Source organism: Telmatherina bonti (genome assembly GCF_933228915.1).
Source record: "Telmatherina bonti genome assembly, chromosome: 22".
Lineage (NCBI taxonomy): Eukaryota > Metazoa > Chordata > Actinopteri > Atheriniformes > Telmatherinidae > Telmatherina > Telmatherina bonti.
The window spans coordinates 18,800,654-18,820,249 of record NC_136631.1 but is presented as its reverse complement, the minus strand read 5'-3'; the positions used below and the strand labels follow the sequence as shown (position 1 = coordinate 18,820,249).

Sequence of the window (19,596 nt, the reverse complement as noted above, 5' to 3'; positions counted from 1 at the left end):
TCCTGATAAGTAAACATTTTTACCACTAAGCAAGAAACATTTGGATGTAATTGCACCCACATAAATAATAATAATTACAAGTAATGTCCTTTTGTAACTACGATTTCGCCAGCCGGAAAACCAGAAAAAGTCAGCTGTGGTTGTCACTCTCATCTTGACTTTATACTCTTTGTTAGATGGTGCGCTGTGGATGACAAGCGTCCAGATCGTCGCAAAAACAGCAGTAGCAGCGGTGGTGGTGAGGTATTCATCACCGCAGCAGCCGTGGGGAGTGAAGTGAACCGGAGGACGGAGACAGGAAAGGATTTACGGACACCGTCCAAGCATGGATACCCAAACGACAGCATCATGCACTGGATCAACTCTGTTGCAGCCAATCAGCGAAATTATCAATCTCCCTCTCGATCAGGTATGTGTTTGGATGGTGAAAAACGCTGGTCCATCAGACGTCTGAGTTGGGAGCTAAATTTTAAGTAACATAAAAAAAGCATTGTTTGCAAGCATAACGTCAGCCCAGCCTGATGCGCACCGCTGTTCTTAGCTTAGCCTGTAAACACTGCGGGTCCAAAAAAAAAAAAAAAAAAAAAAATCTGATGGTGATTCACTGTCACCGTCATTTAGTCCCTTGTCAAGCTACTCTGGAGCTAATGCCCTTTGTCTGCTCCTTTTGAAGCCCAGAACCTAATTCCATGGGGTTTCAAGCAGGGATCCAAGTCACCTCTCATATTTCATCCCATTTCCAGCGAGAGACCCGGTCTATACTTATTAAATGTCACAAAAATAATCACTAGAAGTTAGCTCCCTAATTGTTTATATTAAGACACTTCGGGATGAGTCGCTTTCGTTGCTTAGATACAGATAAAACCCTCTGTTGTGCTACAAAAAGGAAGCAGCAAAATACAGTCTTATATTTGACATGTTTGTTAATCTTCATAGTTTTTATTAGACTGGATTATGGGAATTTCCTTAATTCGATGCCGATGTCATGTTATAATGATGCAAAGCCTAAGTTTCTGTAAAGTTCATGAAGAGTCTCAACTTCAAACTCCATCTGGATAAGTTTAGGGAATGTGGTTGTGATGATATAGCATCACATAACAGCTTTGTGAGGCAGCTGGGAATGCTTTAGATAGCTTGTATAGGTGTGGCATTTCTGAAAATTTCCAATCATGTTTGTTAGTTTATATCACATACTTTTCTCAATGAGAGTTGATTGCTAATTGTAAACTGTATGCATTTGATCAAGCTTCACACCCACTAACGTTGGCCTGTGTACAGGAGCTCGAACAAAATAAATACATTGTGGGTGCAAGTACAAAACTTTGACCAGACATGTCAGATTTGATCAATGTTCAAGGTATTTTAAATGGGGTTCTTCTTCTTCTCTGTGTGTATTAAGATGTGAGTTGCTGAAGTGTTACTGTGGCTCATTTGAGTTAAACTGAGAACTACATTGATTTGTAAGGCACCTTTAGCTGCTGATGATGTTCAGAAGTATTTTGAATTTCCATTCACAACACTATTAAAACAACTGGATGTACGTTCTCACTTAAAAGAGTAAATGTTGTTCTGTCCAGCCGCACATTGCGGTATTTGTAGCAATTTGGTCTGTGCAGGCTAATGACAACTCATGTAAATTGAAAATTAACCAACATGTTTTTACATGAATTTATGCTGTTGCTTTATAATGTCAGAGCTGCTTTTTAAGTTTTATGAAAGTATGGTTCCCTTGTAGACAAGTCTTGTAATCCAATTGTCGACCTGAAATGTCAAGTGGTTTGACTTCATAAAGGATGTGCAGAAATGTGGAAATTCCTCTTGCACTTTGCTGTGTTTGGTTCACCTGTAGGATAGAAATCACACAGACATCAAGCTTCTTTATGTTTATTCCTCTGATATAGTTCTGAATGGTATCTGGATGAGTACCAATGTTCAATCTTGTAATACTTTTAGTGTCAGCAGTAATTTAGGTATCCTTTCAGCTCGTTGTTGACTGCAGTATGTCAGTAGAGCATGCTGGCTGTCTTAGAGAAATGAATTTCATCTTGTTGATGCAGACAAACGATGCCTGATGGCTGCCACAGTCCTCTGTCCTGTGATTTCATGGCGCCACAAAGGAATTCAAACACTAGCTCAACATTCATCCTCCCTCTGAAGAATAAGTTGTCAGTGTGCAGGCTTTCAAACTCAATCTCTGAAATGTACAAACAATGTGTGAAGTAAAGAGGGTGTCTTTTAGATCCCCGCTCACAGCGTGTAGGGGCTCTGCTGCTGTGCGTCATCGTAACAAAAGACCCAGCTGTACAATCACTCCTCTGTTTATTCAACATATTGGATTGTAGTTTGTCACAGTAAATGGCCGCTTCTGTTTTCTCATTAACAAACATTCTTTTGTTGCTGCTGTTAAATTTTCAGCCAGGGTATTGTCCTCTAGGCCTGTGAGGCTACACGGTGAAACAGGTTTGACTCCTGGTTTTCTTTTTATCCCCTTTAACTCCCTGCTTTCAGTGACAGAGGTCACTTTAATGTAACAAACAGGTGGATTAGGATGTGTTTAACAGAGGATTATAAGGATATATTGCATGGTACAAGATTCTAAAAGGTTCCTGATGAGATCTGTGACTTCTTGTAAAACCATCCAGGAGCTTCATGCTCCATGCGGACTTTACTTTAAAGTGTTTCTCTAGAGTCCTTAAAGCCCTTGGCTTGGGACTGTTGGTTGCCTTTAAGCACTCAGGTATTGTCAGTCCCCCCCCTTTGTTTTAATTTGCTGCCCTCTGGTGAGCTTTATTCCCCCAATTGACACCCCCCGGCAGTTACACAGTCATCAGTACAAGCATGTATGATTTCTCTTGGCGAAGGCTTGTTAACACAACTGGGTGGTTAGAAGCTATTCAGTCATTATATGGCTGGCAGCTGTTCATAAGCAGGCTTAGGATTTATCATTATGTGTTTAACTTTCTGCTAAAAAGTGTAAAATATAATTCAGGCAAGTGTAGCAACTGCCACAACTCTGACTACCTCTTGTAATGCATTATTTTAGCTGAAGAGAACTTATCTGTTTTGATGCGATAAACTCTTATCAAGTGTTATTGGTGTAGATAAATTTGTTCCAGTTTGGACTTATGAGTTGATTTCATGTCAGTACTAGTAAAGCTTCTGTTTTGGTTTTTGCCAAGGTTTGTAATGGCTTTTGATCTTTGTCATTATGGGTTATGCTACTTTAAAGAGAGCCAAAGTCATCACATGTGGTGCACACTGTTCCATAAAAATACTTATGCAACTCCCAGTATAGGCACCAATACCATTGTAATATAGTTATTCATACCTTTTTAAATGTAGTGATTTTCCAAAGAACAAATTTGCCAAATATATTCACAAGATAGGTGTATTAAATATCATCCAAAAGCGGCGATATACTGATGGCTAAAATGGAAATCTCCTGTTTTCCCTTGTGCTAATTTGTTTGTCTCATTGTTTGCATGAAATCTCAAAGCACAGCTGTGGTTAAACATAGACAGACAGGCAAATCTGTTTAGCTGTTATTGTCTTCACTCTTAAGTCTTCACAGGGACCACAAGCATTGATGTCCACATGATTCAGCTTTACCAAGTCATTTATTCCATTTGTTAGGTTCAGTGTTATGAGGTTTGATTGGTATTCTGCTGTAATAAAAAAAAAAAAAGCCCATGCTCCCAGGCTAAGTGTGCCAATCCCAAGGATTTGCATATAGTCAACACAGAGATCATGTTTTTAAGTCACTCAAGCAGCTTCAAGCACTGAAGATAGATTTAATGTAAATTGTTGATTAGAGCTAACAAACTAACTCCAACTTGGAAGCTCCACTTGTGGTTATGATGGGCATGTCTGTCTTAATTTTATAGGTGTTAATCAATTTTTATGTGTGATACAGCCTGAAATATTACACAGCTTGGCTTTCAGTGTTGTGTCACACCAACAGCATCTGTGTGAACATTTCACTGAAGCGTATGATTTCACAACAACTATGTGCAGCATCTGTTCATATCTAGTTCTATTTGCTGAGCTTGGCCAGCAGTCCAATGGGATGGAGGAGATGCATCCAACATAAAAAGGAAGCTATGAATATTTATAAGTGTGACTTTGTGATGCTACTTGAAAGTTCATTGAGGTAAGTCAGCAGGGAATTCAGCTGATTCACCTTCGGAGGAGAAGACAGGCTCAAGCCTCAGTCACTTTACTTCTAAGTGGCTTTGTGCTCCAATAAATAATCAATCTGAGCATTGATCTTTCTGGAGGCACAAGTTGCGCTGTCATCTGAAAAGTTCTGATGCTAAATGTGGAATTGATTAGCAAGGGTCCCTCTCTGACACTTTCTGCTGTGTGACTCAGGAATACCTGGTTGCAACCTGCAAAATGAAGCACTGAAGGTCAATAGGGAAAGGGCGGCCATGTAACAGCTCATTGTGCATTGCGTACATCTAACTGTCTTGGTAACAAAAGTAGTAAACAAATGACTCGCTTGAGCTGACAACCATCTTGGTCCAGCACAGATAAGTTAGATGAGTGTAATAAAAAAAATGAGAGATGGAAGGATGTGTATAAAGATAAGCTGTAAAAGGAAGCGAGGCATCAGTACTAGGAAAAAAGGTTTGGTTTTGAGCTGTGCGGTATCAGAAAAATATGATCTATCACATTGTTAAATGCTGTAACAACAATATGACTTGCAATATATTATCACATGCTTTAACATATGGTGCTTCTTCATCTCATGTACCTGCACATGCTGGTCAAATGTAGATACTTTGCAATGCTTACAAGTAGAATCTCCTCCAATTGGAATGCAGCCCTCATTAACACAGATGTGCTTCTTTTTGCAAGGCAACACGTCTTTGTAATATTGATGATATTTTCCTATGTACATATTGCGTTGATGCTTGGATACAAATAAGTTACTGGCATGTTGTAGAGCACCAACTGGAATCTACATAAGACCCTGAACAAACATTAGCCTGATGATTCTAACTGAATTTGCCCAATGTGTTTTCCATATATGTGTGAGGTGTTTGCACCTATACAGCAGATAAGTTCAGGTGGAAAACATCTGTTTACTCACATTTTCAGTTTCTAGATGGATGGGTAGAGGGGTTACAAATCAATACACTGACAAACTGGACTAACTCATTCTTACATTTGCTCAAATATGTGAAGACAAAGCGATTGGGTCGTCTTTCTCACACCTGTCTGCATGTGTATGTCACATCTGTTTTCAAAGTGTGGCTTAGCTTTGCTAGACAAACTACTGTGGACTAGTGCGTACAGAGACAATGTGGATCTAGAAATAGTGATTGATGGAGTGTGATGCAGTTCACAGATCAGCATCTTTGTTAGGCGACATGCTAAAGCTGTGATGCATCGCGATCAATGGACAAAGAGCAGTACAAGTAGTTCAAAGTTTTGTTACACAATAAGACAAAGACAATTAAATACAAATGTTAACCACTTATTCTCCAAAAATCTGGAGATGAGCAGTCTGCCATGCTTTTTTCACACAGCAGGAAAGTTGTGAAAATGTTTCTAGTTTCCTGCAAAACAATGTCTTACAGGAATTATGTGTTCAACATATGATCAAATATGAAATAAAAAAAAACAAAACTTTAATTTATCCCACAGAGAAATTAGAACTGATAATTAAATATATAAAATATATATGAGTAGCTACTGAGTATTATTCTTAAATCAATAGATTCAACATATTATAACAAGATGGATCAGATGAAATGTTGGGCTCTGCTGCTTTGTTCTCCAGGTATTACATGTCTATAAAGCAGTATGCCAGACTGTAAAGTTTTACCTTGCAAACAATCTGCATTCTGGTGGGTTTTTAGCAATCACAAGAAACTCCTTCTGAAAATAAATAATACATAATAAATCAGATCAATTTGTCTCCTGTTTTAACCTTAAACAAGGCAGGTCTCAGTCATTAGCCAACTCCATGGGGGGATATTTTTTGAGCTTTGGGTTAAGAATTAATTTGATAGAATTTGCTGACAATTTTAATTGAAATAAGACAAATATAGTCTTGAATTGTATATGTTTCAGGATCTTGTTAAATCTTTCCTTACTTTTGTTGGCGAGCCGAATCCAAAGATCTTAATGGGATTTTTGTGCTCTTATGTCTGCGTCAGTCTGCACTCTGCAGCCCGTATGTGTCCTTTTAATTCATTTTTCTCCATTAAGTGATACCTCAGCAGTCTCCACATCCTGTGTGCTAATATTGACTTGCATCTGTTGTAAATTTAAATCTAGGAAGTGACCACAAGGACTTATTAAGTTTGCTTCAGTTTCTGATCTGTTTGGCTTTCACATCAGTTTGGGAGCTCAAAACGGCACTGTTGACAATATAAGAAGGAATGTGTTTATTTCTCATGTGCTTCATATTATACTCATTGGCTAAGGCAACAGGTAAAACATTTTTCAGTGACAATTAAAAAAGAGGACTATAGGACTATAGTTTTATAGTTGAGTATCTGTAGCAGAACAATCACACAACATTCACCCTGTCAGCGAATGGCAGTTACTTAACATGCTTATGTAACATTCGCTTAGCAATTACAGTCCTTGGTAACTTTGTAGAAAACCTGCTTTTTCTCCTTTACTTTTATGAGTACTACATTTATGATCTTAAGTGAATTTTTTTATTGTTTAATTTTGTATTTAATTTTTTTCAACATTAAGTGGAACCTTACCTTGACTGACAGTTTCTTATGCCAAGCTTTGGTTATATCAAAAGCTCTCTCATCTTTTACATGTACAGTCCAGTAGTATAGCCGCTATTGGATGCAGTCTAGTGGCAGCTGTTGCATCATCTATTTAACTTCCCCCAGCATTTCTAAACTGTGTCCTTGCAGGAAAATGCTGAGTCGGCATGAAAGTGGAACTCAATAACACAAGAAATGTAATTAAAGAAAAATGGACTGCTTTAAGTTCCAGACTTACAATGTCTCTGAGATCAGATCAACTTATACAACTTTGTTCGTTAGTTGTTAGAAACAGCCTTAAGGAGCATAACAGAAACAAGATTGATCTTGTGAGGCAACACACCCTTCCTCTCAGCATTTTCTCTTTAAACATTATATGCATACAACTGCTTCCCAGTCTACAAAGCACAGGCATGTTGGGTACCGGCTGAGGATTACTGGCTGTTATTTTCAAGCAAGTCCTACGGAAACACTGTGTGAATGACGATCTACCAGGAAGATTATAGCTTGCTTTTGCTCTTAGTCAGAAAATTGACACCTGGTACACTTTACCTGCATTCACACGACATCCATAAAAAAACTTTCATTATATTTAAGAGCAGAGTTTCCAACCTTGCCTTTAACCATCAGAACATGTTGGTGAAACAACAGCTGCAAAGATCAGGTTTAACTGGTGGCTGAGGTTATTCCCAGCAAACAACTGTTAGCTGTGTGCAGCCTTTGTGCATTTTTTTTTCCTATTCATTAGGGCTTTGACGAATGGTTTTGTCCGATTCGATTTCGATTTTTGTGTGCCAATTCGATTTAAATTCTCACAATTATTTGATATTGTGGATTTTTGTAGATTTAAAAACAAAACAAAAAAAATTTACAAAACTTATTTTTGATCATCTTGTTTCCTGATTTCAATGGGGAAAAACAACACAGTAGCCAGACCATCATTCTGCTGCTATAATGCCCAAGAAGACAAGTAAAAAGATCAATAAAAACGATAAAAATGTAAATTTTTTTATAATGGATTATTATTATTATTATTATTATTATTTAAATCAATTTTGAAACAAAAAAAAAATCAATTTTAAAATTGTGAAGCAAAAAATCCAGATTTTCAATTTTTCGATTGGATTTTCGAACCCCTACTATTCATGCTGCAGTGTACACAAGTGACATGATCCTTTGTTCCAAGCTTGAAAAAAAACTTGCATTAATGTAATTCTTTACTTCAATCAATATGCAAAACGATCACTTATATTATCTCAAGTTATTCTGTTTAAAATCTGGTTAGTTTAGTTTTCACTCCACATATTAACTGCATTCACATTTATTTTTAAGTGATGCTGTTAATGTCTCAACCTTGCGTGCCCTTCAAGCTAGCTTTTAACTATCTGCTCTATTACATTTTAGACATACATACAGATATATTATTTCACCTCTTTACTCGAGACATTTTTCCCTCTGTTTTTCAATGCAAGTTAACTTTCATAGTTTCTTACTGATGTGGGAAAACAACTTCTTTTTTCACTTGAAGCTGACTTTAAAGTAATCATGAATATAAAATCACTTTATTAAGACATTCATCCACAGGCAACAGGAACAGATTTAATTGACTACATAACTAAGCAGCAATTATTTCTTTAGTATATTTGCTGGAAGGAAATTGGTCAGAGTGGCAAATGCTGCACTTTGCATTTACTAATACTACAAATTCTGTCACTAAAACATGTCAGTTTCTGTCTCTCTGTTTCTTTTTTTTGTAAGGAAGCCAATAAACTCCTCTAGAGATTATATGGTTGCTAACAGTTTGTTAGTGAAAGAATATATGAATAAATCTAAGATGTGAGAAAGTGTGGTCTTCACGCTGTTTCCTTCCTTGTGTTCTTCTGTTGCTTTGGTCATGTGTTAGAAACACAAAATATACACACAGGCCTGACTGTTTAATACCAATACCCCACAAGTATAACACAACTGCACAAGGATAGACAAATATTGCGATCATGGTTCTGGCTGTGACTTTTTGCTTTGTGGAGAATGGCTGATTGTCTGGCTAATAATAGCCTGACTGTTTAACCTGACTACAATCTGTGGATCAGCTCAGAGAAAAGAGAACCACACTGCAGGCTTTAAAACTCCTGTGCGTTTGCTCCTTTGTGCATTTATCTACCGAATGTTGCTGTCATCTACATGACAACAACCCCCCCCCCCCCCCCCCCCCCCCCCCCAAATATATCAACACACCTGGTAATTCAGCTCTTGGTGGCTCCGTTTGTCAATGCCATTGCTTGCAATAGTGGGCTTTGGCTGTATTGAAGGCTACATTTTACACTGTTCACTTGGTCTTTTATTCAGCTGCCAGCTTTAAAACCAAATTTAAAATGAAAAAAAATTGCTGAACTTTTCTTCTCAGATGGCCATATGTGCATTGTGCTAGGGGGCACAGTGTAACTGCGAGTGGCACAGAACAGTCAAGTCATTGTTGTACAGATAAAAAGAAGGTTGTTGTTCCTATTCTGTACTGTACTGCATCTTTTAGTTGCATAGTGCTAGCACATACACCCACACACCCACACCCACACACACACACACACACACACACACACACACACACTCAGCTCCCAGTTTGAATCTAGAAGCTGTGACCAATTGTGCTGCATTTATTGGCTAAGACTTAAGTAGTCATGACATTAGCAGTGTCTTAGTCTAGCTGCAGAAATGCTGCCTGCATCCAAAAGTGTTTACTTTCAAGTGTGTGTTTTGATTTGGAGAACACTGGCACTCGTTTCCCCACTGTCATTTTGCTTCTTCCAAGGAGGGGCTGCAAGGCATAGGATTGAGCAGCAGCACATTTCACTGCTGTCTTCCCTCATCAAACTGTTCTCTGTATATCTGATTGAAACATGCTGCATACAGCTGAAATGAATGGCATTTTATTACATTTTCTACTTGTCCCACATTTCACACAGATTGTGTGCCTTTCTCTTCCATGCTTCCATGCTTTAAAAGAATCATCATCAGCTGTTTTTAATCCATACTGGGAATTGCACATAAATGCTCTTACCAGCGCTCACCTAACATGAAAACTAATGCCAGCTGCTGTTTGTGAAAGAGTGCTCTGGAGAGGATCAGAATAAAGCTATGTGAAATGTGTCACAAAGAAGCTTCATAGTCTTTATTTGATTTTTAAGAAAAGTGATATTACACCTGGTGCTTTTGGAAGTGTGTGACTGTTACTAAGGTTTATTGTACAGTAAAAGTCAGTAAAAGTCATTTCCCCAAACACTTTTCCCATGGGAAAGGTGTCGTATGCTTTCAGAGAGCAGGTCAGACTCAACTAACCAGTTTTACTGAGATGATAATCTTCCTTTATGCCACATGAAAACACTATGTACTGCTTCCTTGCCAAACACAATCTGACACAAAGTCGCATAAACAAATTTACACAAGTACTGCAAGACTGGATGCAAATCACTTGACTTTCATTCATGCTACCTGCCATGTGCGCATCTTTAGAAATAGCAACTGATCTATCTGCCTGGTATCCTTACTTAACGCTGCATATTGATCTGAAGATTTTGCTTTTGTATGAAACAAAATGTAAACTAACATGCTGTTCATATGCTGCTCATAATGTGAAGATGTTAACTAGTATTTAGCTTGTTTTGCTGCATGCAGTTTTTTTCTTTTAAATTGGAGTTACGGGTACATTTTGTAATTGTTTTAAGTACTTGATTTTGATGTAATTCTGCTGCCAGCTGACATTTTAGTGGTCTAATAACAGAATGATGCAGACACACCCAGGTACACAAGAATGACTGGATTGCTTTGAGTTTGTTGATTAAGTAGCACCAACAAGTCTGCTTTTTCAGTGATATTGCTTGATATTTAGAGAATGGCACGACATTATTTAGCCCGAGGAGCTTGAGGCTTCCATCTGTAACCTATATGACTGATGATCCCCAGACTTTCCTCTGACACCATTATTAGGCAGATTTCTTTCAAAAAACTTAAATTGTGATCCTCTAAGTCAACATCTTTCCTCTTGCTGCAGGTTGACCTTGTGCTTAACGTTAAATGTCAGACGTTAGCATGCTTACATGCTAAATTGGGTAGAAAAACCCAGGGAAAATGTGATAACAATGACACCTGCTAAATGATGGCTTGTAAGATTTTTAGCTTGATATTAGGTTAATGTTAAGATCTAGCCGGACTGAGCTGCCATCATGGCTCTGGTTCATTTTGGTTGTTTTTATATTTAAAAAAAAAAAAAAAAAAAAAAAAAGGGAAAGAAGTAAAGATTTGCCCAGAGAAAAGACTCACCATTTATCTGTTTGTTTCTGTGGTATCCCTTGTCTCTGACTCTGCAGCCTCTGTCTGCCTGCAGCTCCTCTTGACATGAAAATCTCCAGATGATGAGTAGATTTACAACACAAACAAAGGCAAAATGGGGAAGTTTGCATGCAACGAGCTGTTCATGCTTTGCATTAAATTCAATATTTGACTTATTCTTTTGCAGACAATTAAAAGTGATGAGGGAGTGTGCAATGCTTCATCCCCGTGGTCTTTAATATCACTCTCCCTAACACTTCCACAGACACAAAGGCATGTTCAATGTGTTTGGCTCAGTAATGAGCTTCAGGAAGCCGGCTTTGCTCTGTCTTCCACTGCATTCACAATGGCTTCCTTCCTCCCCCTCAACTTCTTTCCCTCTGCCTGTCTGTTTCAGAGTATAATTTAGCTTCTTGAAGCTGAGCAGAGCCCTTTGCTCCAACTGCCAGGAAGATCTGCCTGACAGCTTATAGCCTCCAAGTGCTAATCGCTCACTAGCGACCGCAATTCATCAAAACATTTGCATGCTGTCTGTCTCTCTTCCTGCCTCCCTCTCATGTATACCCACAGTAATGATATAGAATCGATCCACTGAAACATTATTGTATGCTACTGGGCCAAAGTGTGAGCATGCTGAAGACAAATGATGATTACTGGCCTTTTTATTACCTTAAGAGTATACTCACATCTAGTGCATGTCATATGAGGAATTTGTTAACAGGAGAGTTGAAAGAAAAGGAAGGAACTAGCAATTGTCTCTTCCCTCTGCCAAAAACACAAACATTTCCTGGCCAAAATAAGTCACCACCTGGTTGTAAATGAGTTAATTGTTTAGAGTTCTTTGTAAAAGTACAGGAGTGCTTAGTATATTAAAGTAGACAACACGTTGTTCAGCCTAAGTGCAGCATTTCTTAAGCAACTACATCAGAACTCACTTTGTTGTCCTGGCAAATGTGTTTCCCCATTTCACTCTGAACTATGCAGACGGAACGGCTAAAGATGTTGCGAATACTATTAACTAAGCTGAGAACTGTCCACCTTCTAATTAAAACATGTAGGTAAACTATCATCTTTCCTTTAAAAAAATGTCCATAAGAAATCCTAAATAAATATGAACAGACATTTTTTTAAAACACATTTTATAATATAAAATAGGAGAAAAACAACAGTAAACATTGGGACTAAATGGCTGTGTGGCCTTAAGAAAACCACTTATCAGCGAGGCTTATTGAAGACTTTGCTCAGAGTTGCTTTCCGTCCATCATTAATGCAAGATAATGGATATTTTTTAACGGCAAAAAAATCAATGCTTATCTTGATGGAAATGATTGTTGTGACGTTGCATAGCCTTAATGGACCAATGTCACCACAAATGTGCGCCAAAGGTGGTCCAACAAAATATTAGTTCCCTTTTTTGCCTTCTATCCTGCAAGTTATTCTTCTCTCCATGTACATATTTAATTTTTGCTTATTGCATCACATTTATTAGAAAGACTGGTAACTGTTCTGGTGTTCAGATTTTCAGCTTTCCATTGTAAATTAATAAGATCCAGGAGGAGGTTTACTTCAGAGGGAAGCAGTAATTGAAGACCAGATTCTTGTATTATGTATGAAAAAAACAACAAACTCTGCCACAGGATGCTGTCTGTTTGCAGTGTTTATTCAGTAAATGGTGATTTCTACACAAGTGAGAGACTAAATATGGATATCTATATTTGAATGAAATCCTGGAACTGTTATGACAGATTATTGTAAACATGACAAACTGAAATGATTGAAGTTAAAGATGCAGTATTGATCATTTCATTGACGCAACTTTGAAAGTATTTCACAATTTAATCGGGAAAGAACTGATACTTGCTTTATGTCCTACAATTGTTTGGATGTAAGCATTTTTAAGACACATGACAGACATGAATACAGACCAATCAAGTGAGTGAAATTTCAAGCCAAAGAATTATTTCTCAACTCTCAGCTATTATGGCTTGTCCTTATACAGAATATTTTTATCTTTATGTGCATCTATGGCTAGAATTGGGCTGTAATATACGTGAAATTGCCATTCAGTTCTACAAACGCGCATCAGGACGTTTGTCAGGCACATTGAATCCAACATCAGAGCTGAGTGAGCAAAATGAGACCTTCAGGTACTGTCTTTTAAATGGTTTCCTGCTCATTAATTAGTAACATTTTCTGTCTAGCATTTTAGAAGTGAGTTTGGACTTCATTAGGACTTAATTGGATTTTAACAGTAAATCATCACAATTTTTATTACTAAAGTTCTCTTCATCTAATATATTAAAACATTTATAAATGCATTCTTCTGCCAAATGTGCTTTACCTGCCAATGTTGTTGGCTCTTCAATACAGTTGATTCACATAAATCACCTCTTCTTTTACTAAATGAGTACGATAGTAATATTTGCTCTCCAATTTTATACAAAACAAGCTCAAATTCCTTCACTTTCATTTTCATCATCGCCCTCTGAGTGTTAATCTTGTAGCCTCCAAGGCTTTTCCAGGAGGAATAAAACAACTTTTATTTCCCTTTTCTTTTTCTCCTTGGCTGGATTAAATTATGGGCTCTTGATCTCCTCTTGCAGTCAGAGGGGTGTCATCCTAGAGGACTGGAGAAAATTACCTTTTTGACCCGAAAGAGGAGGACGGCTTCGGGTCTATTAGTTTTCTTTTCTCCCCCCCCCCCCCCCCCCCCCCCAGATAAACACACAATTCACATTTACCTCCAGATTTCTCTTTCAGGACCTCCTGCAGACCCCAAACCAGATGGTCTGAACAAAACCTCTAACACAGTTTACAGTCCCTTAGGTCAATAGATACGGAATGTCACATCGAACTAAGCAACTGGCCCTTGTCAAAATGACACCTTTACACCTCAAGATAAGACTCAACGGCGCCAGGAGAGAGACCCGGCAACTCTGCTTTAATCCTCCCCGAATATACATTCTGGGTGACAGATCCATCCTCCCCACAGGAAGAAACTCCAGATGCACTTCTTTGTGTCTTCTTTAAATTTCCTTTCACTAACTGGTTTAATGTAGCCTACATGATTTTTGTTGATAGGTTTGACTGAAGTTTCCCTTTTTATTCATTCTCATATGTGATTTAAATCCTTGAACTGATCACACATCAGAATCAATCATGAACACTTTACTACATAATGTTGGTTATATCTTTCCAAGTTTGGAACCCCTGTTAAGCAAATAATAGGAATGGATAAGAATGTAACTCTCTTTCAGGATTCATCGGCTGAGGAAGACAAGTCATGCCAATGGATTAATCCACACTTGATAAGAAATATGTGAAATATACAACAAGTGGGTTTCATGTGTAAAAGTATTACTATTGGTAAATGTTCCCTTTTCAAGCAAACAAAACATCTGCATGAGTCCCCAGAATGTTGATTGCCATGGTTAAAGCTAAGAAACAAAGGTAATAATTTGATTATCATGATCATGTTAATGAAATGGGAGAAAGGAACCAGGGCCCGCAGTGAAATAAGACCTGAATCACTCCTACCCTCTTGGTTAACAATCAAAGCTGACCTGATTGGGTAAGACTGACCAGCCTTCTGACTATTAGTGGTTTGCGATTGGTCAGGACCTAGGAGGAAGGGTCCAGTTAAATGGACCCGCGCTCTGGACTTCTTCTTCTTCCTCTTCTTTTTGTTTTGTCCTCCCTTGTTCTTCTCTCTCGGCCCTTGACTCTCGATCGCCGTGATTCTTGTACTTTGACTTAATTTCGTTGCCCTCTCGCAACTTTCCGCTGTACGCAGCTGTTTCTTTGTTCTCATAAGTTTACTCCATCTCTCTTCTTTTGTGCGCGTAAGATCTTAACGAGATAAGTTCGAACAGAAAAGTAATATTTGTTTTGAAGGCGAAACAAGCCTTGTTTAAGTTTACCCAGCGAACATTTTTATTTTTCCTTTTTGAGATCAGTAATTCACCAGAACCGCAGTTCCACTAATTTTTGCGTCTGTACAAGTACTGCCTACCCTCAGACAGTACGCGTGGAACACAACCTTTGGAATAATTTGAGTACGAGAAACACCGCCCTTGGCTCTGGGATTCTGCTGGACAGAGATCCCAACCCGTTCATCAGAGCAGCTCCAGACCTACTTCTCCCGACGCCAGAAGGTCCATTTCCCGGAGACTTGCAGTCCAGGACAGAACCACCCGGTCCGCCGGCTCCATCAACTGACCCAGCGGGAAAAAGTAGGATCTTCATAGCGCTTTGATATCACTTGTGGTGTTCAACAGTACATCAAATTTAACCAAAGTATAAATTTGAATTCTCATTCAAACACAATATCACTAAGTATAATTTTAACAAAGATTTAAGTGAAATAACGATACCGATTTAATTGCTTCAATTCCAACCAGTTCCTTTCTGCCCCATTTCATTCAATTCATTTTTACCTCTCATTATTACTGTCATAAATGAAAATCCCTGTAAACAAATTCACTTGACCATCTCACCAATAACCTCTCCATCATTGCTCATTTTCACTGCTGTATGTTTACCATCATTGTAATAAATATGTATAATCAATTCATCCGTTCTTGTCATAATTTCTGAATGTACAATTTCTGGTTCATTCGTTCTGAGAATTTACTACTTTAAGTGAGACTGTGTTTATTGAATTAAGTATATTTCAGGTTTCTCATCCTCCTGAATCTTAAGTTAAGTAAAAGTGATGAGTGGTGCTCCGAGGTAATTAAAATATAATAAGTAGTAATTGATAGAGGCATAGTTTTACTACATCTTGTACGCTCTACTGTGTGGAAGAACCACACAAATGCATATAATGAGCGCTCCAAGGCAATTAAAACAATGATTAATTTAGTTACAAGGTTTTAATGGCATAACCGCATTTTCTCATAAATTTGATCATAACAATTTTTCATTTTGGATATTGGTATTTTAGAATTCAAATCCTCCCTACATTTCTTATAGATTTCCCACAAGAACACCTTAAAGAAAATGGTTTTTCTCAAAATATAACTTTTTAATGGATTGTGTTCATTATTTATAAACAATAGTTTAGCAAACTTTTAAGCGATGAAAATTAGATGAGATTGAAATTCATTAAAAGTTGGCATCTTTCTTATACAATCAAGCTCAAGCCACTGGGTAGATGGAAAATCCCAGTTTAGAGTACACTCAAGTCAGTATATGCTTTGAAAAGGTTATTTTAATTTAAAAATATGAATAAATAAAAAGGAAGTTTTGAGGAAGAGGGATGGGCTTTGGCTGGATACATGGAATAGGATATTATTACTCCTTTTCTTTCTAATCTTTGGCTTTTATGAAAAACTTCAGAATTCATTGACGGTTGGTCAGATGTTTTGCCACACAGGACAGTCTCTAGAACTCCTTCACAGCTCATATTTGCTCTTTCCTTGAACAATACAGTTCCTCTGTTATGCCTTTCTACTCTCCCAGTGAAATGCCTTTCCGACAACGCAACACGCTGATAGCCAGGGAGCGGCCGATTTCACTCAGTTTGACTGATTATTACAAAGACAAATGTGATAGATGTTTGCTCACTGTTTGGAATAATTTTACTGCTTTGTAAAGCATGTTTGCTTTGGAGGCTTGCACATTTCAAATGCTGAAATGCTTCTTAAACCATTAAACTTGCTGACTTTATTTGTTATTTTCGCTTCTGCTGATTTCTTGAGTAAATAAGATGGTCAGCGTTTTATTCATTTTCACCTTCAAAGAGAGTATCCTGAAGTAATCAGTGCATGAAATGACACCCAAAAGTTGTTAGTAAACGCAGCGGGGGGGGGGAAAGAAAGAAGAGCTATCTTAAGCCCTATAAATGCGCCATTGCATAAGTGAATGGGGATGTCCGTTTCAAACGTTGCCATATGTCACCGACCTCAGACTTCCATGCGTCTTCAATGTTGTGATATTTGTTAAAACAGTCAATTCACTGGTGGGCAGTGTTGAGTTTGAAGTTCACTTCCCTAACCGATGAAACCGGCCGGAAATCTGTCCATCCATCTGTATATCTATGTCCCGTGTCGAGCATAAATGGGCTTTTTCAGCAGGAAGTCAGAAGTGATGTGACTTGTAGACATCTTTTTTAAAAATTCATTTTCATTTCTCTGCATTTAAAGAGCAGGCATTGGAGGTCAGATCTAATTTAATTTAAAGCCCTGTGTATATCACAATAAGTTATTTACAACACTATACCGTACACATACAAATAGGTTTAGTTAGGCAGCTTCCCATGATCAGTACTGGACAGATGACTAAATTTCCTTTAAGGTTCCACATACACTATCAGCAGCTGAACTGATACACTCTTGATTTAATGTAAATTTTGTTTGTCTTTACTTTGCTATTAGGTTGGACTCAGACATTACTGTAGCATCAGGACTGTTTGCTGTAACTTCTCAGTTGTGCCCATGGCTTTAGACGAACACATGACTCCCCGTTCTGATAAGTTCATGCACTTTGAATGTGTCTTAACATTCAAGTATATATAGACAACAAAAGCAGCCTTCCTTTTTTTGTAGATCTTTTCTACTGTTTCTTTGTTTTTTTAAATATATTCCACCCCTTTTTATATGAAGAAGTCAGACTAATGCTGCAGATGACTTGCTGATACATCACTTACAGACAAGTGGACCTCTGTACTTTGGGCTATATCTGTCCCTCTCCATTTCCTTCTCATTAATCATGCAAGATCCATAGATAATGGATAGTGCTCATGGTGTCTCTAGCCTTTCACTAGTCACGGCCAGACGGATCTGTTAACATGACCTATATACATTGCTGAGCTGTTGTGTATTCAGGCATGCATCGCTTAACGTGACATGAAACAAACATGGGCTTACTGCAGAACAGCGCAAGTGCCCATTTCACCTTTTAAAGTATTACGGTAACAGCTGTCTGCAATCAGCTCTGTGTTTGTGGAGCATTCCCGATGTTTGCATCTTTAGAGAAAGGTTTTCTGAGTGGAAACTTGGAGATGTGGGGTAAAGTGGTGTACTACTAAAAATGAGGAATAACCAGTTCACTTAGGACGCTTAATATTTAGTCATCCTTGTTTATGCTACAAGGACAAATGCAGACATTAACACTGCAGAAATGTGAATCAAACATGACTGTGGTGGTGTCAAGAAGCCTCAGTATAGTAATCCCATCACATCAACAGGATATAATGTATAGTTCTTTTCAATCTAATGCCATATGGTTAGTGTTAGTAATCAGACAGAGAGGTTTCCATTGTGTTTTCCTGAGGGATTCAATCTCCCTACCTACTGGAGTAAAGCTGCTTTGCTGTGCCATTTAGAGACATTATGAGATGAAACAAGGTTTCAAACATTCAGTCCATCCCAGATTTACCCTGGCCTGTTCAAAACAATGTGTTTTCCAAAATATATCTAAAACCATAAAAATACTCCAGTGGTCCTATGGTTTCCAGTTGGATTTACAGTCACTTGTGTCGTGTGGACAAACTTTTGCTCCCCAGTTCCTGAACACATTAGAGAAACCCATGAAAAATGATACAAGACTATCTTTTAATTCATTCTCTTGTCTTTACCCAGGTTAACTTTGTGGCATGTCAGCTGTTTGCCTTGATGATGGCCGTGTGGTTTCGGATCTACCTCCACCCCAGTAAGACCAGTCCCTTCATCAGACATGTGGTGGCGACTCTGCTGGGCTTCTACTTGGCTCTTTTCTGCTTTGGCTGGTGAGTCACCCCTCTGAGTGTCCTGCAGCTCTGCTCTTGCCATCAAGTCTGTCCTTCTATACCCTTCCCCCCCTTTCCTTCCTTCCTTCTTTCCAGCTACCCTCAGAACATCCTCCTACAATATTATGTTCACAACCTTGTTTTCCTGCAGGATCTCTTTATTTACTTAATTCTAATGTAAATATCTTCTGATTTTTGGAATATGTAGTCTTCCTCTTTTCGTGGTTTAATTATTGCTGTATAATATCTTACATAATAACATGTTATGCAATGTGGTATGCACTTCTGCCACATCGTTTCTTATTTTAACCCAGTTGTATTTACTATGTCATAATCAACGGTTTTAAAGTGCCCATATTATATAGGTTTAAGGTTTTATTTTGGGGCTAATGGGGAGCGATATAAATGATTTATTGTTTAAAAAATACTTATCACACTCTTTAATATCACAGATTTATGATTATATCACTTTCCTTCCTCATTCTCCCTCACCCCTGCCTCATTCTCCATCCAAGCCAAAGCAGTTCAGTTCATCAGATTGTAACCAATATCCAATTAGAGAACCTTTGCAATGTAATAAACAATCTTCTGGATCTGTGGTTCAGTGACTTTAATAGTGCTGTTGCTACTGTACATAGGAGAGCAGACATCCGGCCAGCCAATAACTTCGGAAAAGCCAGTCATCACAGAAAATGTTGTACAATTCAGCCAACTAACAGGTTCAGAAGTTGGGTTATATTTGTTATGGCAACAATACGTCATGTATGTCCCTGCTAGAGTAGTGACCGAATGATCAAAACACAA

General features: G+C 38.1%; 1 protein-coding gene across 1 annotated transcript in view; it reads left to right on the top strand.

Annotated features, from left to right (window-relative positions):
- Nucleotides 1-19,596, top strand: part of mboat2a (membrane bound O-acyltransferase domain containing 2a) — a 38,520-nt gene that overhangs the window by 322 nt on the left and 18,602 nt on the right. Inside the window, exons 2-3 of the mRNA XM_079261984.1 lie at nucleotides 177-409; nucleotides 18,647-18,792. Coding sequence (XP_079118110.1) covers nucleotides 326-409; nucleotides 18,647-18,792 — 230 coding nt within the window. The 5' untranslated portion in view covers nucleotides 177-325. The remainder of the gene's footprint in view (nucleotides 1-176; nucleotides 410-18,646; nucleotides 18,793-19,596) is intronic.